A 27591-nucleotide genomic window follows, 5' to 3' on the forward strand; every position below is an offset into this window, starting at 1 on the left:
ACAAACACAACACCCGTGACTGCATGAGTTTTAATGTTAAACAGCTCTATACAAATATAAGGAACTCATCTCACATTGTCAAATTCCATACAAACACCTGCTCTTCTCAATTCAGTAATACACGAAACAACAAAATCGTGACCTTGAACACCAGTTGACCAGTCGTTTTCCATTTACCAAATGAAACTGAAGTATTCTGAGGTATTTTGAGTCAAATGTTAAACCAAAAATAAAGTTGTGTGTTTATTCCAGTTGATGTCTTCTGCATGACAGTGGTGCATCTTTGGTACTGCGTTCTCTCTTGTAGCTGGCAACAGATGTTTGAAAAGGCATTACTTCAGTGTACTCCAGGAGGTTATTAAAACATCTTCCATTTATTGCTATTTTTTAAGTAATACCTATCCATGCCTCTCGTGTTTGGTCGAAAATGTCACCCCCTGCAACCTCTAAACAGAGGTCAGACACCGGTTTGGAAATACAGTCTTGCAGTTAGTCTCATTTCCCCCATTATGCATACACAGAAAGTACTCCTAATGCATGTACAGTGTTACTGTGCCTTAATGATGCACTGTAAAAAGACTTGTTGTGAAGTGTTTCCAAAATCTACCACGAGGAGCTCGAGCAGAGGAGCTGATGGCCTCCGATGCATTTTCTTCATGCTTGATTAAAGGCTGGTTCTAATCTGTAGCTAACTGGAGAAGCCATTAAAAAAGACCACAGCTGCGGAAAACGGTACTGATATTCAAATGGATGAGAACAGGCTCTACGGAGTTCTAATTACCTACAGATTACTGGTATTATCTATTAACAGGCATCTATGCTAGAAACTTTATTGCTAATTTAGTGATGTTTGCATGTATCAGCTGATGTCAGAACTCCCAGGTAGTGTAGTAACCTGTCAAAATTATGAAACGCCAGCGTTGTGGGACTGAAGGTACAATAACTTTTAGAAAAGGAGAGAAATTAATATGTATGTAAAGCGCGCAGCTCCACTTTTTGCTGAAACCGACTATTCCCAGTGGAAGAACATGTCCAGCAGCAGTAGCTAATTTAAATCATATACATATATGGCAGGAGTGGCCAAACTTGTTAGAATACCAGAACTGAAGCTTAACAGTGGGCCGTCACTGATTTTTCTTATTTATTAATTTTTACTTAACCTCATAATTTACTTTTCTTTATATATCATAATAATGACTTTTTATTTCCTGATTATGACTTACATTTCAATATTTGGCTGAAATGGGTTTCCATACAAATACCTTTGGTAGTATTAAAAAGAAAAATGGTACTAGGATGTAAAGTTCCCATAATTGACTGGCTTGATTATGATAAAAATCTTAATAATTAGGGATCCTTCATATTCAAAGAGAATTGAAACTCATAAGAAATAAACAGCATAGACAATATAACAGTTTAAAAAGCCTTTTTAACTCAAAACATCTGAGGGGCAAAATGGAACCGGCCCTGATTTAAAGGCTACTGTGTAGAGTCAATATTTGGCAAATACATTCGTTGTAATTGCTGTGTGACGCCAACCCTAACCCAGTTTTCCACCGGCACTTAAACGCAGCATACATTTGTGGATCGCCTAAGACGTGAAAAATGTCTCGAATGTCCACTCGTAAATGTAACCTGATCTCCGCACACACATTTAACCATCTGTCAATAAATATAAAAGAATGTCACAAATATTTTTTGACATTTGTATACACATGGGACTTTTTGAGAGTGAAACTGGTCACATCTGTGATGCTTAAGTACATAAAATATCCATTTATACAGGTTGTGATGTGTGCATTGGTAAATCTGTTCAATGTGTGTTCATGTTGCTTCGCAAGTGTGCGCGGATTGGAACACACTTTCATGAGTACCCAAAAGTATGAGACTAATTTCCCTCCATATTTATTGGGCTCGCTGAACTATAGAGGCATTTTCTTCTAAAATCTTAACAAATAATTGCAGATGATTGTTATAATGGGATGCTTGTGGTAGTTTATTACACTAATAATTATGACATGTTTAAGTCACATTTTGACATGTTATTATCCTGGCAGTTCCTGCATCATCAGCTGCAAAGGACTGCGCCTTATTTGTACCTATATTACTGTCATGAGAAGAAATCAATAACTCATCAGGGGGCGAGAAGCAAAGATCGATAGATACCGTGCATCAGAAGTTCACATACAAAGCTGACAGCCACGTTATTTAAGTACCCTAACACTAAAACTACTGCAGTTGTGCTTTTTTAACTCGAGCAGTCTCCATTTGCACACCAAGTATTGTGCGCGCACACACACACACACACACACATATACACACACACCTTCACATTCCTTGGCAGGTCCGAGGCTTCTGCAGAGCTCATGCAGTGCTTTCCTAGTGATCTATGCACTGCAGCACCCCTGATCCTCTCTCTGGGCTTATTATTACTATTATGGTAAATAGTAGTGTTGAGCAACACAGGAAAAAAAAAAGCACATAAAGTAGATCTTGGTAATTTTGTGAACGCAGACAAATGTAAACAAGGAAAAACTTGGCACAAACATTATCAAGTGCAATCTTGGGTTCAACAGCATCGGGGTGGGAAATGGCGACTCCGTCCACAGGCCACACTGACACATCAGGAGCCTTCTTCACATGCCGATGCACCTGTCAAAGTGGCCCGATGCAGAGGGCAGAGCCAGCAGCTGCAGCTTGAATTTACCAGCAATTTGGCCCGTCGCCATCGTTGATTTCCCACCCCAACTGTGAGCAACCCATCGATAAACATGAATAATAGAATAAGTGGTGAGGAAGAGCCGTCCTCATAAAACATGAACGCTGGCGATCCTCAGAAGATAGAATGTGAGCAGGTTGTTGCATCTCTGAGACTGTTGATGATCTGGCTGGTGTGAGGCCAGTCCGGGCTGCTGACGGTGAACTGGAGGTGACTTTATTCAGGGTCTTTGCCTCAATGTGTCCTTACCCCGACCAAACCTCTACTGCGTGCATCTCCACAGTGCCGAAAGAAAAGGATGTCACCAGCACGAAGTCAAAGTTGTTATTGTGTAAAAGCAGACATTTTACTTGTATAGCTTGTCTTGATTGCTTTTCCCTCAGTTGTCTCACCCATTCTGAGATTTGCCAATAACATGAGAAAATGCAGATCTAAGGATTTAATTATACAGGGCTATTATACTGTGCAGACCTCAGACTGCAGAGGAGGGAACAAAGACAATCGCTTTGTTGTTTCTATAAACCAAATGTTCAGAATTATGATAAATATTTATGTAAAGTAAGGGTGTACATTTCTAATTGTCCATTAAACTTGTGTACATGTGACTCCTGCTGTTACAGGACTGCAGTCTAACCGTCTGCCTCGACACAGATGAATGGTTCAGACCTCTGGCTCTGCAGGAAAACGGGGCACCACTGGCTTTATTACACCGCCAGATCTTGTGATTCTTTCCTAGTTTTAATGCTCCTCTTGTCTGTTAATCAGGTGAAAACACACTAATACAAGTGGACTGGCGATCACTCAAAGATAAACAAGTAGAAAATCCTTTGACACCTGTTGGAAATGTCTGCTTTTGCAGAATAACAAGCTTAAAATCGGCTTCGGTGTGAGTCCTCTTTTAAAGGTGCTTCGTGTATTGTTTGCAATCAGTAAATCATTACCTCAGTCCTTTTGAGACATTAGCATTATTACCATGGACAATTGAGACCATCACTGAAAAAGGCTTTCAGCTCCACTCAGCATTTTAAAACTGTAAACCACCGGGTCAGATTAGAACAGAATACACTGCTATAGCATCAGAAACAGGAGGAGGGCGCTGTTCTTCCACAGCTAACGGATCACGCGCTGTCAGTTTTCAGTGATGGCAGACGGTGAAAAGAGTAAAAGCCTGGTGAAATCAACAAAAACATGCAGCTGCAGGGAATTATGATATAGAAAAACAAGTGGTAGTAGCCAATTACATCGTTCTGACTGACTGTCTCATAATTACACCACGTTAGAGTAGTAAATGTAACAATGAGTACAGTACAGATGTTTTATTTTGCACTTAGCACCTTTATGAGGTTCCTGTTGTTTACCTGCAGTGATCTTAAAAAAAAAACCAAACAGACCCATGGAGGTAAACACCTGCATGTTTTCCTCCATGCCGCTTTGATTGTTGCTCTGCTGACACACAAATCAAAGCCACATGGATGAAACCAGCGCTGACTGTGGAGATGCAACCCAGACGACGCTGTGGCTATTTATCGATGAGTTTGGCCAGGCTCTGTCTCAGGTCGTTCAGGTCGCAGATTTTGACGTCCAGGACCTCGATGATACGTCGGACCTCGACCTCCGCCTCCTTCTGGTCTTCGCGGCTGGAGGCCAGTGTCTTTTCAGCACTCTGAACCTGATCCTCCAACTCAGTGTTTCGTCTCTCCACATCCTGCAGACACATCAATTGTTGTTAATAGTGTTTTCGTATCTGGGTGTGTTTGTGGATGTTTTCTGCATGGGCTGCTGTCCAAGCTCTCCACATTTTGTCTATTTTTGTGATATTAGCAGTAGCTACAGAAGCCCTGATGGGCAAGAGAGGACATGTTTTTCTATGTCAGATCAAAACTGTTCTCTCTGGTGAAAAAAGGGTTTTGCCAGGATAATCTTTTGTAAAGGAACAAAGTCTGCTTTGGAGCATTCACAAGTACAGCACCTTGTTTAAAGGCACTTTGGCCGATACAGTTTACTTCTGAAGGGATGAAGAAGAACCAACTTGGCCTTACTCAAAGGGCAACTCCACCAGTTTTATACATTGAAGTGTGATTACTGTATAAAATGAGGAGTATTACTGCACATGGGAAAACAGTTATTACAAAATAATCCAGAGGAAGGTGCATGTAATGTGATACATTTCCTCCACTAATGTCAATTAGTGTCTGAGTTGCATTGTGGGTAATGTATCTCTCTGGTTAAATTTTGAGCATTTGTTTTTAAATCGAAACCAGCCGAGTGCAATGACAGACCATTGGACTGCCTGTCAAAATCTGACACATTACCCACAATGCAACTTAGCCTTTTTCATACATGCAGTATTACTCCTCAAGAAGTTACCCTTAAAATGCCTGTAAATTCCTCATTCCCTGTGGCTGCTGACTGAAATGAAGTTCACTGAGAATGTCCCATCAGGCTTATTGGCTTTAAACTGTTTATACGGCAAAGGTCATTCTGTATGCCGAATGCAGCAGTAGATATATTATGGAATGAACACAAGGACAGCAAAGGTCGACGGTGAATAAACATAAATCACAAACTAATAACCACGACTAAAATTGACAGAAGACCTAATAAAGGCTAAGCAGTATGCATCCAGTATAATTTTTCTGCATTAGCAGTGAAAACTCGACACAATTAGTTTTCTCCTTGAAGCCCTCAGATCCTGGTTCTCTGCTGCTGTTCTGAACTGGGCTGTTTCTTTTAGGTACAGTAGCAGTGCTTTGATTTTCCATTAGTCGCCAGTGTGGCCCAGTTGAGTTTGGAGAATAGCAGAAAAACAGCTTGACAGCCGGTCAGCACTCTGCAGAACTAGGACTATTGTGTTTCTTACAATGAGGAAGATTCTAGTCTACACATTACAATCCAACCGAGACCACAACTTCTGGGCATATTTTATTGGAATTAAAGTATCTCCTCCTGCAGATACTTTTGGTTTTATCTGCAGGGATTTTAACCACTCATGCTGCTGGGTTCACTTGCTGCCTTTCCGGGCCTTTAAGAAGGTCTCTGACTGACTGCTTGCTAATTAGGTAGCGTTTTGCACAGATTTGGGTGTGTGGGTGTCTTTTGTGTCATTTTTCTTTGTTTGCTGAGATTTGGAAATCACCGCCACTTCGACGTTCTCCCACCAGTCGTATATAATTGAGGTGAAGGAACTAAGGCTGGGCAATTTGGCCTTTACATAATACTGTGATATTTTTAGGCTATAGCACAATGCACGATATATGCCTTGATATTTTATATATTGTGCATTTTTACTGGATATGTAATGTGCAACATTACTCTCAGTATCATGTGGGATATTAATTTTATTACTTCTCAATAGCATTGTATGTACTTTTATATTTAGTTTTGTTTTTAATTGTAGTTTAGCATTTTTCTTAAATGTAATTTTTTTTTCCTGTAATTCTATTAGGCACTGATGTCAGAATTTACTCCTTTCACACTTCTTATCCTCACTCTATTGTGTTTTATGCTGTTGATACTGTATTTTTGAGCATTCTCTGGCACGAGAATTTCCTTCAGGATTAATAAGTTTATTTATTTTGAAATCTCCATAAAAAGCACATCATACATACTAGGACTTATTTTGACAAAATCACATTGCTTTAGTGTAACGCAGCCTTTAAACCAGGAAAAGACAACACTTTTGCCATTCAAAAACTCAAGACAATGTTATTAATACCCTACATAAAATGATGGGAACATGTTCATTTAAAAGAATGTCATAAGGTGAAGACAACAAAAGCAGGTGCATGAGTAATGACTGCAGAGTAGGAATCAGAAAGAAAGAAAGAAAGCTTGTGCTGCAAGATTGAAAAGAAAATCCTTTGAGGACTGGAAATGATGACCTCTTAGCTACTAAATCACAAGTATGAATGGCAAAAAAAAAAAAAAATTGATGAGATGAATGTCTCTATTCAAACTGAAGATGAAACGCTATGATCTCCCTCCCCGTCGAGGAAGTAGTGTTCCCTCTTTTCTGCAATATTATACAAGCTGAAGTAAGAATGAAAATGTAGGTGAAGAGAACTAATTCTATGCATTGCTAATTTGGTTTAATTACTGTATGCTAACGAGAAAGAAACACTCCCAAAACCTCTGAGCGTTGCTCAGGATTGCATTAGTTCCATGAGGACCAACCCGTCTCCTTCATCACGTTTGATAAGAGCTGTGGCCTTGAAAATAGACTGAGTGGGTCAGAATTTCTTAAGAAATTCACACAAAACAGCTATCTCTTAAAGGTCGATATAGATAAAAACAGACAAAAAATAAACAAGTACATCAAACACAAAGGATTTTAACTTCTTTTCGCTTAATACAGACGCTACATTTAACAGCACTGTAATCAGAGTTTGCATTTTGTGAATCTAGATATTACTGAAATATCTCATACAGAAGGGAAAATGTTGGCTCCCGAATCTTAATTCTGTGGGGCCAATATTCACTTTCTGAAAACAGAGTTATAAGTGATTGTTAATTATTTTGTTAAGCCTTGTGTTTCCAGTCAGACAGATACACACAGACGAGAGACAGGAAGGTAGTCTTTTGTTCTGGCTCTGTCAGTTCAGATCTATAATAGTCTCCTGCAGCGGGGCATGGAGCTAAAAAAACATGTAGGAATCGCCTGCTGACTTTAGCCATTATTTTATTTTTATATATACACATGTAAAATTTCAGTCGTTTTGTCATGTCCCCCGTGCCTAAGACTTCGTATTAGTCTCTACCGGCCCTTGTTTTAGCTTAATACATGACAGTAGTGTTGTGAACCCTGAGAGAGTGAAGTTGGGTGAACAGTCCTGAGTGTTGCTGTGTAAAGAAGATTGAAGAAGAGTGTTAAAAGAGAAATTGTTGCCTGCTTCTTACCCACAGCCCAGAGGGATGGGAGAAAGCTACCAACCAAGACAAGAGTGTTAGACAAAGTGACTGCAACATGGCGAGTCAATCTGAGCACTCCAGTACACATTTCACAAAAGAGCAGATAAATATACTCTGCCATCTTACCTGCAATCTCTGCATGGCCTCCTCCCTCTCCTTCTCTAGCTCGCCCACATCTGTTTTCTTGCTCTGCAGGTTGTGAATTTCCTGAAAAACACAGTCGTTTCAAACTGTCACAACACCATGTTCACACGTATTCCCAACACATCCCCAATCGCTGTTCATCAGAACATTTGTCTCACCATTTGCTAAAAGAAGAAGCTGAATCATTAATCATAAACCAGGTTGCTGATAAAATTTGGGACACCTTGATGTTTTTCACAGTGGGTGGGTGGGGGGGGGGGAGTTGCCCCCCCCCAGGCCACTGTTACTAAAAGTGGAACTTGTTTAGATGGCGGTATGGACGCAGTTATGTTAATGAGGCTGGAGGACAGCAGCGAGCCTCTTTCTTGAAATATTTCACTTTAATATCGGTTTCACTTATCCACGGAAAATAGGTTTTTGGCATAGCCTGCCCAGCATCCACTTGATGGACACATACTTGGCTCATACAGGCACACAATTTTCACGAGGTCAAACTTTGGCATCATAAGAATCATATCAAAGTAGGCTTGGAGACTGTTCTGAAGGTGAGTCATACAATCCTGATTTCTTTTAACATGTAGGTGGCAGCTCTCTGGACATTTGCAGCATTCATTTTTGTGTTTTGTGAGACTATGCTATTTTCTCAAAGCTCTGTTCGTCTGATCACACCAATTAATCAACAGGAAAAATGACAGCGCCTTGAGGATAAATTTATGATTTTGTAGAAAATCGAAACTACAGGGGGATATATTAAAGTCAAAAGGCACATTCTCTTCTTTTATATCCACTTGGGTTTCTGAACATTTTGTTTGGTAATTATCTTTTCGCAAGGACAAAAACAAGATTTGTGAACCAGAGAGATTTCATTAAAGACTTAAATGATTCAGAGAACACACACTCAAACAGGCACTTGAACGTTTCCTTTATCACAAAATGTTTCTAAGGTTCTTCTCTTTTATTAGATGGAGACTGAGGCTCTGTATTTTCACAACTTCAAAACAAACATCCAATTGATTACTGGCAATATATTACCGTTTGTTTGCCGGTGTGTTATAGACCGTCTTTCAAAATCTGTGCAGTATGGGGATGGCTGAGGATGAAAATGTGATCGCCTGTAACAACCTTGTAAGACCACGTTGTGTGCTCAGTACGGCTGAATCAATTGGTTTGTGTTGGTGTTGCTTCCTATTGGAGTATTACCTCTGCAGGTACAATGTGGCTGGGTGCTAGGTGGTTAGCATGCTACCTTCAATAGATATCTCTGCAACACAATACGTGGACATCTTTGACATAACATCCAAACTGTTGTTTCTTCACATTGTGTTGAACATTTTAGTCAATCTTTTCATTTTTTAAAGTAAAGGTCTTACATACTGCATCTTTAAAAGCAGCAAGTAGTAACACAATAATACAAATTCATGTATCGTGAAATCAAAAGTGTTTAAGTTTTTTCATTGTCATATAGCCCTCTGCATTTAAAAAACTAAGTGAATCATGAGATGCCCAGAGACTTCCATCCCTGTTTATTGAGTGAACTGGGTTCTTGCCTGGTCTTTGTCTCTCAGCTGGGCTTCCAGCTCCTCCAGTGACTGATTCAGCTCCTCTCTGCCAGTCTGACCAGCAGCAGGATGCCCCAGCTGGGACTCAAGCTCTGCCACCTGGAACAAACACAAAGGCACATATTAATACATACTTAACAATACAACTGAGCTATATTTTCAATGTACTAAAGACATTTTACAAGATAACGAGACTAAGAGTGGCAGTGCTTTGACCTGCTGGTGTCAGTATGCAAGTTCACAATGAACATGCTGAAGTTTAGCAGGTATAACATTTACAATTTTACCACGTTAGTTTAGCATGCCAACATTTCCTTAACATAGCGTACAGCTGAAGCTGATGGAAATTAGAATTGTTCCTATTATTTCCCTGACATTTAAATGGAAGTTCAAATAGCCAAAATTAAGCGCTAGATGAAGGGAGTTAGGACAGTTATTTCTAAGGGGGTTCGTGGATATCTAACCATTTTTATGGCATTATATCATAGAATTATTAAAACATTGCACTTAAAATAAGAAATGTCAACCATGAGGGTTCCACTAGTGTCTGTTTCATGGCTGCTGAAATATTCTAGCCCGGACTGATGGTGCACCGACCGCCACATCGCAGTTGTGGTTAAAAGGAGTGTCCCTTCCATGATAAAATATACTTAAACATTAAGTTGGATATTAAGGGTTTTTTGGGGGGTTTTGAGTTTTGAGAGTCTGATCCCGGCTTGTGACCAGAGGTGACCGGGCCATCTGCTGTTCGAGCACTCTGCCTTCTGAGCCAAGACAGGCTGCATCATTAGCATATTGAATCCCTTATTAAAACTATCTTTGATAGGAAAGTGTTTATGAATATTTATATTTCGCTGGGTTTTATCATCCCACTCTTGCAATTCCTTTATTTCATCCCCTGGTGTTTCATGATCCCTGTGTTGTTTCCTTTTGCTTTTGTTTTTATCAGCAGTTTTCCGTGAAGCACTTTGTAACCTTGTTAAGAAAAGTGCTGCATAACTACAGTTCATATTATTAAAAGTGTAGGCGATCTATGGATCAGGTGCCTCTGAACAAGCAGACAGAAGAGCACACAAGTCATGCTGAACACAATACCACATTTATGATTTACTTCACACTTGGCTGGTGTATTGCTGAGGAACCAGGCAATTGCAGTGTCAAATATAGTGCGATTTTAACACGTGATACATTCAATATATATACATTTTGAATAAAATGTGAATGCCACTCTGTGCAGCAGTGAGGTGTGGCTCCGTGGCTCTGCAGACTGAAGCTGGGCTCACACCACAGGACTTTTAAAGTTTGATTTTGAAATATGGTCACATCAAACACAAGGAGAAACTCCACAGATGTTCTTCTCTTCAATAAAAATCATGAACAAACCACAAGATTTTTAAATAATGGCACATCACACACTACGGACAAGATAAGGGTTAGAGTAGTAATGAGTCCTTAAACCCAGAAATCAGTTAGCATTTTGCTGCTTCTGGTTCACTTGTCTCAAAGTGTTGGTTTTTGTTTAAATGCCCGCTTAGAAAATCACAAAACTGGTGTTCATCTGTGTAGGTTATCTTGCTGAACAAAACATGTAAGTATCATAAACATCTTTTCTGCAATAATCCAAAACCCAATTCAAAAATCCCATATGCTTTTTGTAGAGGGAATCAGGGTGATGCAAACTTCACGCTTTGCCTACAAAAATATGTCATCCATACACGACTCTGCACACCACCTCATGTGATCACTCTCACATGATCTCATGGGGAAGCAGATGTAAACAATAGTGTGGTGCAACAACTTGCTGTTGTAAAAAACAAAAGCAGAAGGTTAAATGAGTCTGGATGAGTGGGGAGACAGAGTATACATGGGTTTTCTATTGGAGAACTGGAGCTAAGATTTTAAGTTTCTGTCAACAATAGTATGCAAGCTAACATTAGCCTCAAGGGCTACAATGTTTACCATTGCTTGGCAGGACTTCTAGCAGCTCAGGACCCCTCAGAAGATACAGATGTAATCACCCAGTCTTAAATTGTAAATATCAAACATGTTTGACATCATCGGGCCAGCCCAGATGAGTCTGGGAGCAGATCATGAGGCATAAGACTGGATCTGTAAACCCCTACCAGATATTCTGTGCCAAACAGCATGTTTTGCACCAGTCGAAAAAGAAATAGCATTGTCAAGAAATAAGTCTCCTTTGTAAACACCATAATTCTCACTTGGAGCCTGATTGATGAAAGGCAGAAGCAGACTGGACATATAGAAACCACGACTTTCCAAAATTCTAAACAACTCCACATCTTGCTGTTACACTGAAGCACAGCGGCCCTCTCATGTTAAATTGATTTTAAATTGACTGAGCCTGCAACCAATCAGGAGTTGTAAAATCTATGTCTGATTTAGTTTTGCAATGTAATCCTTTGAGTCCTTTGTCTGAAGCTGATCAGTCCAGGTTTCATGGGAATATATAACTAGGTTTTTTACAGGCTAACACGGCAAACAAGAATCGGCAAAGGGTAAACAGAAATCCATTGTGAAGACGAGATTGAAGCAGCGGGACCTCATTTTAGCTGTTACACAATGACTGGGCTTTGAAAAGGTTGTATTAACGTAATGTGTAATTTTCTAAATTCAGAGAACAACACGAGAACCTTCATCTCCAGTGAAAATATGGAAATCAGCAGAATTAGCACTAAAAGGTTTTTTACACAATGTACAATGTACAAATACAATAACACAGTCACACACGATTAATATTGATGGAAATGTGGAAAACGCACTGTAGGGGTCACCGCTTACACAATCCGCCCACACACGCCCACACACATACACACACACAAACACACACACACACACAAACAGTGATTTCCACAGCTGATAAAAGTCCATTTAGTAAGGACTCAGTATCTTTGGTGGCTTCCATCGTGCATCACTCTGCTGCACAATCTACAAATGAGTCTATGATATTTTGTTGATTCATGCCCTCTTTCATCTCTTTTGGACCCCCACCACACACACACACACACACACACACACACACACACACACACACACACACACACACACACACACACACACACACACACACACACACACACGCGCACTTCTTTAGAGAAAAGCTTTTCTGCCAGCGGTCACACCACTGAACTCTTTCGCCTTGAAGATCTTATTTAATTACTTATTTCGATATTGCTGGAGGGCTGTGACCTCGTGGAAAATCATGAAAAATGTTTTTCCCAATCTGTCCCACTTCTCTGTATGCAACTTATTAACAGCCAAAGATGGTGAGAGACAGTCTGACTAAACAAGGGCAAACTGCTCAGCCTTTGAAGTCCGAACGTGATGTGATTCAAAGTTTGTGGTTCGCTGGTTATCTGCTCATTTATCTCCCCGGATGTTGTTGCTCAACAGTCAGAGCAAGGTGCTAAAGCTGCAATGCTTATGGGTTCGATTCCCACCGGGCCTTGCTACAACAAAAGAAAAATAATATGCTATAATTTTTGCATGCTCTGCAGGTAATAAGATTAAGACAATAACCTAATTGTGTCCCAGGTGTTTACACAGTTTGAAGTAACGGGATTTGTTAACAAGCTTCACACGAATTTATTTAAAAACTAAGAGGGGTCCTATTATACAACCACATCTAAAAATGTACCCTGAAAAACCGAACGTGATTACATATAAAACTGTGCAAAGGCAAAATATCTAATGTTTAACCTCATCAACTTGCCACAGAGGTTATTGCTTTCACATGTGTTTGTTGGTTGGTTTGTCTGCAGGATTACACGAAAACTACTGAATGGATTTCCACAAAACTTAAACTTAAATTGACTTTTGGTGCGGTCACTTTCGTTAATCTTGCGAGATTGGGATTTTTCAGCATTTTCGTTAATTGCACAGGAGATAATGCATGCATCTTGATGAAGGAAACCGGCATATTAGTGTTGCTGTTATCTGTGAGTGAGTACAGAAGGGGAGCGTGGGCCTCGGTGGAGTAATGCACTCTAGAGCTGAATTTACATCAACATGTTTAAAACAAGAGGAGTCAGGGGCAACAGAAGACTGAAAGTAGTAAAAGGAGAGTTTACTAAATGGGCTGAGGAAAACTTAATCAAACCTTTACTGGTAAACAGTTTGTTTGCACAGGATTGCATTCTGGTTTTATTAACGTTTTACCGGTGTTGTAAAAAGAACCCAAAAGTCAAACTTGAGTAAAAGTAAAGATATCATGTTAAAATATTACTTTGGTCAAAGTGAAAGTCACCCATACGAATAGCACTGGAGTAAAAGTCTTGAAGTATCTGATAGTCAATCTACTTTAATATCAAAAGTATCTTTCTGGCAGTAGATGTATTTAAGTATTAAAAGTAAAAGAATAATGTACATACGTGTATACTGTATACTAAAGGTCGAACGGTTACTGCCCTGGCTTTGCCTCTCAGATTTGCCATTCAGCATTTTCCGATGGTCAGAATCTGTGTTTTTTAATCCGGTTGCTGATCAAATTAATCAATTTAAAATGTGCTGCTTTGGCTCTGCAAAGTAACTAGTAGCTAAAGTAATGTAGTGGAGTGGAAGTATAAAGTAGCAGAAAATGAAGATTGCTGCATTTTATTCAGCATCCCAAACATTTCTGTGTCATGTTTTCTAAATCTGACTTTGGCTCTACTGACCCCCATCATTCAAAACGTAACAGTCTGTGTGTATATCCCCTAAAACATGGAGACAGGACTAAGACTCAACATGACAGTCTTCCCATTAAGATCATTTGTTGGGGAAAAAAAAGGTTAACACGACACTGACTATGGTGAGTGCTGCATTAACTTGATCAGATTTGCTTTTGCATGTCAGAGTGGACTCACTGTCAGCTACTACAGATGAAACCTGACTTCTGACATGATCAGAGCCGACAGGTGAAACATCTGCTCGCCATTTACTGTTGCGTGCCAGTTGTCTGTTCATCTTTTACACACAGTAACTTATAATTACGAGAATCATTTTAAATTTGCCAGGAATGCCAGGAGTAAACTGACTTTTGGGTTTTGGACAGCTGGTCAAACAAAGCAAGAAATTTAAACATGTTTCCTGGGGCTTTGAAAAATTGTGACGGACATTTTCCACAATTTTCCGCAATTTTACAGACCAAACCATTCGGTTGTCTTGAGATAAATAACTGGCAGATTCATTAATAATAATGATAGTTTGTTGTAGCCTTTAATGTGTAGATTTGCTGCTGTGTCCTTAACAGCCCAAGGACAAGGACACCTTAGATCATAAGAAGAAAAGGTTTACTTTCATAGTAAAACAGATGAATTCAAACAATGACACCTTAACTCTTGATCATTTGGTTATTCTAATGTCTGTCACAATGCAGGTTACTGCTTATTGCTTTTTTGCTCAATTGAATGTGTGAAATGTAAATGTGTGTTTGAGGGAAGATAGGGTTTCCTGCTCCCATGTTAATATTTCCCTGTCCCTCCCCTTCGCATCTCCACTGCATTTTCACAGACAATCATAGATTCCACACTATGCTATGTCACATGCCATCCAAGGCGAGCTTCAGCAAACTGCCGTGGGTGGAAGAGGAGGTGGGGTCCACATCATCTCAGGGGACTAAACTCCTTCGTATCCACTCGGTGTGTGACAGCTTCTGTCCCCGGAGGAACCAGCTAGTCTCTGAAGCAACCAGCTACCAGTTAATGTCTCTGAACTGCACACTGCAGAGGGACCTGGAAAACTGATTTATTTTCCAAAGTATTGTTCCCAGCAATATTTGTATATATGTGTGGGAGCAGTGAGCTGAATAAGATGTCAACGCAGATGCAGCGCCAAGAAAACAGATGGTGGAAAAGTGAGCACCGGCTCGTCAGATATTATTATATTATTAACTAAACTCTGCAGAGTTAAATCAGGAACGTCTTTCCGTCTGATGTCTTGATGTCTGTATGTTCATCTTGGATTATGGTTGAGTCCAATGATGACGTTTGCTTAATGGCTTAAAAAAAACGTATATACTCCATTCAGTCACAAACACTCGCTTTTTGCAGATGAATAAACCTTTTAGACTTTCATTTAAAATCTCACATAAAATCTTATAGAACCACAACAACCATCATTTATAAATGGTGTGTACATTAATACACATATGATATTATTGCGCAACATCTTTCTGTTTAACTTAACCCTCGTTATCCCGCACTATCAAACAGAAGAATTCATTGACAGAATCGCTGTATTTGTACGCTTTTGTACAGTTATGGCTACAGACTCTCCCCACATCCCCTCACTCATATTTGACTTTAACTAATTTCCCAAAGAAAGAGACAAAACAAACAATAAACAAAGCAAAAGATGAATCTGACAAAACATTCTGTTTAAATCTTTGTGTAAATGTCACAATAACACTGTTACCGTTAATTGTTTAGGCCACGATAATCACGTAGTGTTGATGATGATTGAATTGTTTATTCAGTGGAAAGGTAAATTATGATGTAAAAATTATCCTTTCCATTGATCCTGAACTATACCACAATGTCTGGCCTATTACAGTCCAATACGCGATGTGTTTAAACTGAGCAGGGGTCAGCAAGAGTCAACCCACAAACCCAGAAAATAAACCTCCAGCCCTTCTGCTGTGGATAACCATGAACATGGGGGGGGGGGGAGTGTGACTAGGGAGAAAAAGCCAGCCAACCTCTCTCCTTCTGCTCCTACGATGATTTATCTTCTTCCTCTAACTGGGGCAGAGAGGGGGGAGGGGGTGGGCAGTATAGGGTGTCCTGTCCCAAAAAGAAAAAAAAAAAAAACACCTCTTTGCCAAACCCTAGAGGCCTGCTCCACTTCCTGCCACCTGGTTGACTTTGCTGCAATGTGTGTGTGTGTGAGAGTGAGTGTGTGTTCGGTGGGGCAACCTTCACCTGGACTCGGAGATAGATGAAACCACAACGCCGGCTAAAAATAAAGGACCGGTTTTCTGTCACTGGTGGTAATAGCTCCATTGCTTGCCCGTTGCGGCAGCACTTCATTCTGTCGCATTGGAGAAGCCTTGTTAAGCTTGACCAAGGGCATAATTTGACTCTCTCTAAATTAAAGATGAAATGTCTGCGTTCGGGCTCTGCGATTATCACGGGAGCCTGTCAACAGAAATATTCCAAGGAGGGGGGGCTGGATGAAAAATGCATCTGCAGTTTGGAAGAGACAAAGTCCGCATAGGGATTTTAGCGTGATAGTTATGGATGTCTGAACAAAAAAATCTGCATAATATGTAGTCACTGTCAGTGGTCACACACAACAGGAACATAATTCATAGAAGAAAATCATACCCTGTATTCAGGTTTTGATTTGAGAGTTTATTTTCACCTGATTTACCTTTTTAAACCGTGTGGAGACAGATTTGTGGTCGCTTTAAATTATAATCCTGATCATCCCTCCTAAAACCCGAGTGATAAAGCAAAGTGTATTTTATACTACCGATCTAGTTTATTATCCCGATCGCATTTTTCAGAGTTTTTTATGCATTAATTTTACTTATCCCCACTGAAATGAACTGCTGTGCAGCTGATGTAGATGCCCTAAATAAAAACAGGGATGTGACAAAATAGTTTATGTTGTGACTTGTTTTGCTGGAGGACAAATTTCCTCCTCTGGGTGGGAAGTGACTGACAAGAAGCGGAGCGTCGCATAATTCAGCGACGATATGAAAACACTCAAGTCGAACCACATTCATGGAGCTGGACTATCTTGTTTTGTGCAAGCTTACATCTTTAAATATTTATTTGCACGACATGTATTTAAATGGCCAAGTTCTAGTGTTAGTGTGTATGATGCATATGATACAATAGCCCTGCAATAAGAGTTAGCTTGTGAAGCTTATACTCAGAGAAAAAGAAAGGAAGGGACATAAACGCCATCATTTCAAGATTCTTGGGATTGTATTCTGGTGCCAGGTCTTTTATATCGCTGAGACATGGTTAATGACTGATTTTTCCAAATGGGTGCATTAGTTTATTTGCTGTTGGCCTCTAAACAGTAACGAAAAAAGTTAAAGAGGTCATATCATGCAAATTTTCAGGTTCATACTTTTATTTGGGGGTCCTAGTAGAATAGGTTTACATACTTTGATAAAAAAAAACCACAGTATTTTTCATGTGGTAGACTGCTGCAGTACTCCTTTTCACACTGTGTCTTGAACGCTCCGTTTTAGCAACAAAGTGAGACATCTCGCCTCTGTTCAATCTTTGGTGTGAGTTGCATATGCGCATTACTTAACAGGCAGGATGTAGCCAATCAGAGCCAGAGTATATCTCTGTTTTATCTCTCTCTTTCACTGTGATCAGAGGCTGTGTACGTCACCTGGTCTCTGAGGCGGTCGGTCTCCTCCTGGTATTCAGCGAGCTGCTTCTTCCACTGCTCCACGCTGCTGTTGGCTTCCTGCAGTGCCGCCACCAGCTTTGCGTTACTGTCCTGCAGTGTGAAGAGTTCAGCCTCCAGGTTTATCTCACACATCGACCTGAGGAGAAGTCACAATAAGACCTGATTCTTTTTTGATTGGTTGAAACCACGTGATGTGAAGTCAGTTTATCAGAGATTTATTGCTGCCCGCTGAGGCCAGAAATGTCACTGATGAACTGCTTGGAGCGGTGAAACCAAAACAATGAGCTGAAAAATGGTAAAGCACTCCTAACTGCTAAGATGAGCTGCAGAAGCTGTCAGGTGATAATTAATATTGATTGATGCAGCTGTACAGACCTAATACTGGTCGGCTGTTACTGTCCGAAAGAAGCATTGCTGCTGAGCAAACTGCAGATGATAATGAGGTAATGCTGCACCATCTGTTTGGAGAAATTTGAAGGACATTTGTTTGATTCTAAGGAGCCACAAGCTCATGCGTTTTATGTTTTTTATGTTTTCAGAGAAGTCTGAGATAGAGCCAGATGACTCAGTTGTTAATTACCCTTACGTAACCTTCATTTCCAGCCCAGTCGCCAGGATAAAATGTTGGCAATTAATGTTTCCGCAAACTACAGATACATTAGCATTTGTGAAGGCTACGAACCATGTGAACAGTTTACAAAATGTCTTATAACACATTACATTACATGATTATGACCTGACTGTCGTATGGGGAGGAGGAGGCAATGGGGGAGGAGCTACATGCGAAAAAGAATGCCAAACCATTGACAACAGTTCAAGACTGTAGAAGTCGGGACATTTCCTGCCATGTTTGTGTCAACCCAAGACGAGCCAATACAAGATCGTTTCCTCACCCTAACCAGGTGTTTGTGCATAAACCTAACCAGAGTATAGACGAAGCATTGTCACGGGATAAAACTGATTACTGAACCTGAAATGTCATGGCATATTGCCAGCACTGATTCTGGCGACTGGAGCGTCACAATGTACAGATAATTGTGATATTTAAAAATAAAAGATTGATATTTTGATGATAATTTGCTTAAATAACCCAACACTAAATCATTTCTATTTCTTTGGCATTGCAATAGTAGGTGACAGTAACACACCTTGATCCTGGTTGCCATCTAAACTAACTAAACGGAGAGAAGAAGAAGAAGGAAAGGATCTGTATCGATGCTATAGAAAATGAGTATTGAAACCATTCCAAATATTCAGCATCGATATTTAAAGATGTTTCCACTTTTTTTTTTTTTTTTGCATAAAGAGAACTACAGAGACCATATAGAACTATCAGAAACCAGCACAGGTGATGTGTTCTCCTTTTATTACATGTGGGAAAGATGGATCAGTGCCTGTAAAAGGTCAGGATTCAGTGGGGATATTTATTAAACCCGAGAGCTTTCACATGAGAAGATGGAGGGTTCAACAGGATGTCGAAATTAACAGCTCGGCACCCGCGAAACTATTCACCATAGCAACAGGAGAAAGCCTGTGTCGGCATAAAACAATCATAACAATCTCGCTGGGATAATAGGTCATAAAGCAGCACAGGATGAGTGGTTTTCTGCTTCTCGGTCTCAATCGGAAGATTGAGTGATCAATGATAGGCACCATGATGAGGGTAATTATGAGCTGCTACCAACATGAAGGTCACTTGTAGTGTGGTTTTCATGCAGTCTGCACTTTTCTCTTTCTGTTAAATACTTGAAAATGACTCACTCCCATTCTTCTAGTTTATCAATGATGTTATATTTCCTAGAAGAAAAGCTCACTGTCACCTCAGTGAGCTTTTCTTGCAGAAATGGAGGAGAGAGGCACACTGAGGGGGCTGTTTTCTCTGAGGGGAGCACTGATTCACTCCCTTCAATAATGCTCAAACAATATGCACAAAAGAAAATCCCACAAGAAAATAAGAAATGAGAAAAAGAGTCAAAAGTCTAAATCATTTCCTTGAATTGTGGAAGTGCAACGTAAAATGTGCGTTGCCAAGTTGACGTCATATGATGCTGAAACATGGCGGATGAAAGTAAACACTGGGTTGATGGCAAGACATTTCTGTAAAATTAATTTATTGTATAAGTCACTGGATCGTTTCCTTTGCTCCTCCTCGTCACTCCAATACTGGAAACAGCGGTTAATGATAAATTACATATTTTTGGCGTCCATGTTTCTCCCAAATTCCGACATGATGCAAATGAACATACAGCCAAGTCAAAGAACGAATTTGCCACTCAGGAAATACGACCATCCGAGGAGCACTTGAACTCAGCAGAACTGCTGATACTTGGAGATGATCGCTCCTAACTAAATGAAGCAGGTTAATCCTAATGTTAAATACATAAATAATGCATAAGTTAAAATATAGGAAATTGTACATTTAAAAAAAAATAGTAATATATAAAATAAATATTGTACTGATGTGGGCTGGTGTGCGATTGTGATAAGCATTTCGGGTGTTTATGATCTGTACTGTCGGCTGGAGCTGGATGGGAAGTGTTTAAGTCATGATCGTAATGTAACAGAGAGGACAGGGGGAAAGAAGAGAGAGAACTTCACTCTGGTGTGTAACGATAGCCTACTGAATTCAATTTCGTTGTGTGCCATTGCTTGCTAACGTAAGCAATGGCAGATAAGTGTGAGTAATGCAAATAAACACAAATGTTCCTGCTTGATGTCCACACCATTTAACAACCACTGCTGCTGAAAATCCATCTGATGCGACTCAGGCACAAATGTTCACAGATGCGTTAACGTTTTTAAAGTGTATTTGTATTACATTTGGTGACAGCAACCTAATGAAATGCACAGTTACTCTGAGTAAACCGGTGAATTTCTCTGGGTTTTAACATTTTGGGAAACATTTGGGACAATAAAAGTACACAACACAAAGGTTGAGTTGCTTTTGGATGTTTTAACGCAGAATGGTGTATTCACACCCCGTGTCAAAAAGTTACCACGTCGCACCAGAATTTTAAGAATCTGAGCTCGTCTTACACAGTTTGTTCACATTTACAAAATATTTTCCATCCTCTGCTGTCAGCTCCTTTGTAATGTGTCAAATAACAGCCCTCATTTCAGAGAGAAACACCTCGGTTGTTATGTGGGCACCAGCTCGCCTCTCTGGATGGATAACAGTATGCACTGTTCGTAGAATAAATCCACAAACAACACATAGAGTCACTGTAAAACTCCTTCTCTGTGCCAAGAAGGCATGTTGTCAGTTTTGTTTGTTATTTCAAAAACCTGTGAACAGCTTTCAGCAAGTTTTGATGTAGAGTTGGGCCACAGGAGGAAGGAAAAGCGGCTCGTCTATGGTGCAGATCCTACTTTTTATCCATCTTTTCTGACATTTAAATGATATTGACAATTAACGACAATTTTTGCTAATTTCTCACAAGCTGCTCCGATCACGTAAAGGAAACAATCCTGCGTTGTGGTGCAGATTACCATTCTATAAACATTCATATTATTAAAATAACAATGTAGAGAACTGTGACTCACTCTTTCAATGCCTTGGAGCTTAATGGCTTGTAATCTCTGTTTCCTGTCCTCCACTTACAGACAAACCATTAAGGCATTTAAAGAGTGAGTCAGAGTTTCACTCAGTGAGTGCCGAATCTCACAAAGCACCACGGGCATTTGCATCTGCTCATGTAGCCGAACTGGCCGCCAGAGACAGGATTACAACCTTTGTAGTAAACTTTCTAAACTCTAACAGATACATGTTCACTACAGCACTCCCCGACACACATCTGCTGCTCTCCCTGTTGTTTGATTTCCATGTATTTTCCTTTTGCTGAATCCTTTTGAGGCCAAATACTCGTTCATAATCATCAGAAGCTCTGAGTGTAAATTTTCACTTCGTGCTGACCCTGTCTTTCTCCTTCTCCTGTGGCTGTATCTCTGCCATGTTTTTTCAAATAAATATATTTTTTATTTTTTTAAGTGAATTTTCGACTGAACCAAAAGCAAAACTATCTACGAAACAGCAGTGAGGGGTGTAAGGAATAATCCTTGAGAAGGAGATGCAGACCGCACCAAATGTTTAACAAACTGTGTTATGGACAGTGATCTACAGATGGGCTTTTTAGTCTTTCTGGTGGAAATTTTAAATTTTTTCCGTCTTTTTTTCAGTCTTACACATGAAAAAGAATTCTATAGACACATGTGCATCACAGTGAATAAAGTAACATCTGAAAAGTGCTGTTAGTCTGACCCATGTTCTGATTATTGCAGGATATTGGTAAGTAATGCAATGTAAAAGGCTAATGAGGTTAATGAAAAGCTATAACTAGATAAATACTTACAAACCTAAACTGAAGAACTTCAAACCAGTGTGGATAAAATACGCAAGAGTTATATTTGAGTAAAACAGTAAAGAATAGTACTTGAGTCATATAGTAGTATCCAAAATAAAAGTAAAAGTAAATTGGCTTGGCCGTTTATTGGATCTGATATTTAGCATTTTTAGTGATCATTTGGAATCAGTGCTTTTCTGGTTGCAAGCAAAATCATTTCATTAAAAATGTGCTACTTTGGCTCTTATGCAGAAAACTGCACCATACCTAATAATTAATTTATTATTTATTTTTTTTTAAAATGTAGTGAAAGTATAAAGAATCAGAAAACGGAAATACTCAAATCAAGCACAACTACCTCAAAAGTTGACTTGCTGCCCGCACGGAAAAATCTATGTCTCCAAAAGCTCTGACATCCTTGACTGATTTGAAAAGATGTTATTCACCCTGTCAGTCAGGGCCAAGCTTGTGCACCCACTTCAAACAGGGTGCGTGCTAATGCTTTTAGCTCAGCAGCTATGGCAACATTTTTTGGCTTCAACAAGAGCGAAAATGACATAGGTTCAAATCAATTTGGAAACCCTGGGATTCTGGAGACTTGGATTACGCTGGACGAGTGACTTTTTTCAGTTGTTTTTCATGTTTTAAAACAAATCCCCATCTACTTCAGTTGTTTAGGAGAATGCTGTAACACCGTTTTGCTGTGAAGCTCCAGAAATGTTTTGTGGATGACAGAACATCAACCCATTTTCGATAGATATGGGGGTTAATAGATAATGACATCACGGTGTGAAACTACATTGACATGTAAAGATGAAAGTTAAATATAGGAAGGGCTTATCAAGGCTTTACAGTTAGGCTTAGTCTTGAAATAATTAAGACGATTAAGACTTTTTTCTCCAGTTGATGTGATGCATGAGGTTTAAATTAGAAAAAAATCATCGTCATTACCCTTCAGACAGCATCTTTTTGACCCTCTCCTTCTCTGCCGTCAGCTCCACTTCAGCACTCTTGCTGCGAAACAGCTTCTCCTCGCCCGGCCCGTTGACTGTGAGCAGCGGTGGAGAATGGCGGTCCTCCGACAACTGGACCAACACACATGAAAACACAAACAGGACACGTGCTCTGTTATAAAGATGGAATTAAATCAGCAGCAGCTCGGATTAAATGTAAATCCTCATCAATGACACTGCAGACTCCTCTAATAGAAACTGTCCTTTTAGAGGACAAGAGCTCATGGCAGGGTGCGACTACTAGTCGTCCATTTTGCCTAAAGTGGATGTTTTAAATGACGGTAAGAGTTCCAATAACTATTCAATCAATGTAACTATTCTATTGACATCTGAGGACTGAATAATTACCAGTTCCAGCCTCACATTAATTATACTTTGGCTCAGAGGTTCAGGTTTAAGCTGCTGACAGGGCCATTGCTGTCTCTACATCCACACATGTCATCACAACAAAACAGATAGGACGCAGTGGCAGGACAGGACGGGGCTCAACCTGTCAGTGCTTGATATGTCCCATCTGGACTCCTATAAACAGGCTCCATGTGGAGCAGGCAGCCATGTGTGGAGCCCAGCTGCCTCGTCTTCACACAGCCTCACAGATCTAACTGGACTCTGATTCAACAGGAAACAACTGAAGTACAGTTCCGTGTTCCAAGAGTTCATCTGGTGTTCGTGTATAAAATATGCACAGACTGGTATGCTGCTGTAATCTGTGCGTCTGCTGTAATTTAACATTTACTGCACATGTGTACGTGCAGAGTTTGGCACTGGGATTTTAATGAGGGAGAAGGAATAGGCTAGTCTGAGTGATTTTAATGCAGTAAGTATACTTTTTGTCCATCAAAAACCAAATCAAACACACATCAGAGATACATCATCTATGTATGCCTTAATACATGTGTGGCTGGGATTCATTTCATATCGGCAGCTGGTCTGTAGCTGTCATTCATATCACATGATCTTTCTCAGCAGTTGCAGTTTGTTAATTGTACAGTAGATTCAAATTTCTATTTTCATGACCTTCATCTGAGCCGTCTCGTAGTTGAGGTTAATCCTGTCGTAACTTGCAGCTCCACTCTAACAGTTATATTATCCAAAGATAATCAGTTCATCTAAATTTTACAAGATTAAAGGGCCGTAAACACCGACAACGATCACCATAACTCGATCAAGATTACCAACTATATCGGCATCTTAGAAAAATGGATATGGGACGACATGTGTCTACTGTATGTTGAAGAGAGAAATTAAAATTCTTAACGACATGAGTTAGAAGACGCCAGCACTCTGTTACAAGAGTTGACGTCAGTTATCTTGCCAATTATTATAAAAGGACATCAAAACAAACTTCAGAGACCTAATCAGCACCAAAGATCCACTGGCAGCATCTGTCAGGTAGAATGTTGCTTTATATGCGTAATTTTCAGCCTAATACACGTTTTATGAGCGTTTGATAAGTTGGATAAATATCTAAGACTGAGTTACTAGAGTAAACCGTCTTAGCGTCTCTTAAATGCCATCAATTAGCTTCTATCAAAGAGGTCGGCCTCAGTTAGAAACCAATCTTATAATCACTGCGGAATTATTCTGGAGGAGAGTGTCCTCGAAATCAAGCTGTCAAGTGACGGCCCTGGAAATTCAGATAGATTCTGATCTATTTGTGGTTATTGTTGTAGTCTTCGTTCTCGGTGTGGACGGCCTTCAGTTCTAACTGTCATCAATGCCTTTTAGATTTTAGCTGTAATTTGTGAAATCTTATCCTGAACATAATTAAAGCATCCAGATGTTTCAGTTCAACTTTAAGTTTTCTGCCCAGCAAATTCTTACAAACAACAACTTTATAACAGAAACACAATAATATACAGAGACACGAGTTCACATTTTGCAGGGAACTAAATAACTGATTACTGATTCATCTGTCTGTTTCTTTCTTCTATTACTTGATCATCCAGTTGGCTTGAAGGTCTTCATGCTATAAATCAGTGTTTTGGAGTAGATATTTCAGCTTCGGTACAAATAAGAGCAGCTGCCGTCTCACAGTAACATACAGTGAGAAAAGAAAATCTAATTTATCTCACAAGTGACCTTTAGTTACAACACCGCATGGATCTGCAGCTATAAAACAACAAGACGGTTCTACATTTTGCAGCCTGGTTATTATGCTTGGACACTTGGACTTGGGAACAGTTGTGAGTCGAGTTCTCATATGCATTCAAGCGATCAACTCACTCAATCAACACAAAAGCCATTAGTTGCGTGGGATCGGGGGGTTGTTGTCTTAAGTGTTTAACAACCACCACACATGGAAAACATACGAGATATTGGTGGTGGGTTGTGATCTTTGAATATTAGATTAGTCGTTAAATGACAAAAACTGAATAGTGTGAGTGACTATAACATTGATTTCCACTGTTTTTGAGCAATGCCTGGAAATAACTCATACCGTTACTACAGACTGATGGAATTACGTTAGTATTCCCAGGCTCCAGTAAAACATTTGTAGCAAGGTCTTTTTCACACAAGCCTGTGTGACTAATATTGTTATTATTAGTAGTAGAATAATCATCAAGTACTTCCCAGTGATACCTGATAGCCTTTTTGTTTGAAATGCCCATCCCCACTACTGCAGGCAAGGTGGTGTTTTAAATGTTAGTTTATTTTAATTAAGACATTTATCTGACTTTTTCCTGCAAGTAACAGTGACAGGTGACCAAATGAGACGCATCATTACCTCGAATACATTTAAAATGTCTTCAAACAATGTCTTGTTAAATATTTTGTAACAAAACATTGTTGTAAGACATTTTAATGCAGAAAGGTCCTCTGTCTTCTTACCTCATTAGGATTAACTCACAGTATAAAATAAAGGTCAAACAAACTGAATGGTGATTCAGAACAAGAAGCCATTTGTCTTCCCCTAACGTCATGAAGATACTTTGAATATGACATTACAGCTTGCAGATGGCTCGACTCCAGCCTGGCAAGTCTAAACAATATGCTTTGATATTTTCCTTCCCGGCTGCCCAGAAATGGGTTCAAGCTTTCGTTCTCACAGTTTTTCGGCAGTTTGAGGCCCTGGGCTACAACACTGCTCACTCTCCTCTCTAAAAGCATGCAGATGAATTGGTTTGGGCACATTTCTGTGCCCCCCGTCGCCTTCTGTCTTCTCTCTGAGCGGAAACCTGAACTTGTCAGCGACCAAGTGCCTCAGTGAAGCATTACAACCCTGCACTTACTGTAGAAAAAGCTTGTATTATTAATTTGAGTGAGCCTGACTGTATCCCCCCCGAGGACGATGGTTTACCATCTATAGCTCAGCAGCTCTCTGCCTGTCCTTATGGATGGATATGGAAATAAAACACACAGTCGACTCATGTGGATTAGCAGTGTGTCCAGAGGAAGGAACCCGAGAGCAGGAGAAAATCAAAGCCGAGACAACTCCAGTCCGGCCCCAAAGCCAACGGATCAGCTGTGCGTATCCCTGAATAATTCATCCTGTGGATCATGTTTAAGTCATAAATGGGATTACAAATTTACAGCAGTTTTTTTCAGTATGTTGTTCGCTAACAGGCAGAGTGGAAACAAGGCAAGGAGGGACACTCGAGCACAAACCTGCAAACGACCAACAACCAGTCAAACAGAGTTCAAAGCATCTGCGAGGGAATTGTCACTTTTAAAGCACGTATCCGTGAACTGATATTTCATTTAATCGAGGTTTAGTCTGGATTTGATAAAGCAAACTCAGGAAACAGCTAACAAATTCACCTACATGTTGCAACATTCTGTACACAAAGCTCTGCTGTAGAAGACGCCAGCTGTGCTCAGTAGTTAAATTTGCTCTGAAGTCAACTTTGATCAGAGTCCGGATGAATTATTGAGCATGATAGGCCATGCAGCCCTAAGATGCCTGACTGTGAACACTACGGTCTCTAAGACAAAAGAAGGTGGTTGTCTTTGTGTTGCTTTTCTTTCTTTATTGTTGGTGTGTGGTGGAGAGTGTGTTTTCACGCACCTGGGAGAGCTGAGAGATGGAAAAATGTCCCATGATGCATCAGGTAAAAGGGAGAGGGAAGGGGCGAATGAGGAGAAAAACAGAAGAAATTAGTTACAAGGTGATTTGGCAGTTTTATTTTGACTAAACATTGAGCATGAAAGCTTCAACTCCTTCAAGTCCTCGGGGGAGGCTTGTATTGTAATCAATGGCATCACAGATACTTTAAATATTAAACGGCCTTCCTGAGAGCTTTCATCACGACGTCTCTGCGCCACTGTTCACCTTAAGTACATCTACACTGTTTACTTATTTATCCGAGCACAAGTTCATCGGCTCTCTTAGCCTTTAGAGAGCACCTATTTCTACGCCCTGTGTTTGAATGACACCACGAAGCTGCTTTAGTTATTCATGTCTCCATGCATCAGAGGCACATGCTTAGGTTTCCCTTGAAGCACCTGTCCTCCCCGACTAAACAACACACACACACACACACACACAGAAAACACACACTACTTTTTAGCTGGTTTTATTGCCAGGTCTGTGC

General features: G+C 40.0%; 1 protein-coding gene across 3 annotated transcripts in view; it reads right to left on the reverse strand.

Annotated features, from left to right (window-relative positions):
• Nucleotides 1-15: 15 nt before the first annotated feature.
• homer3b (homer scaffold protein 3b) overlaps nt 16-27591 on the reverse strand; it is a 60245-nt gene continuing 32669 nt past the window's right edge. For 2 of the 3 annotated variants that reach the window (XM_030432162.1, XM_030432160.1), the window contains 6 exons: nt 27066-27074; nt 22995-23128; nt 17683-17839; nt 9319-9429; nt 7754-7834; nt 16-4424 (listed from right to left, as the gene is read on the reverse strand). In XM_030432162.1, the coding sequence (XP_030288022.1) occupies nt 4239-4424; nt 7754-7834; nt 9319-9429; nt 17683-17839; nt 22995-23128; nt 27066-27074 (678 nt within the window). In that variant the 3' untranslated portion in view covers nt 16-4238. The remainder of the gene's footprint in view (nt 4425-7753; nt 7835-9318; nt 9430-17682; nt 17840-22994; nt 23129-27065; nt 27075-27591) is intronic. The other variant, XM_030432161.1, reaches the window with a different exon arrangement.

Source organism: Sparus aurata, chromosome 11 (assembly GCF_900880675.1).
Source record: "Sparus aurata chromosome 11, fSpaAur1.1, whole genome shotgun sequence".
Lineage (NCBI taxonomy): Eukaryota > Metazoa > Chordata > Actinopteri > Spariformes > Sparidae > Sparus > Sparus aurata.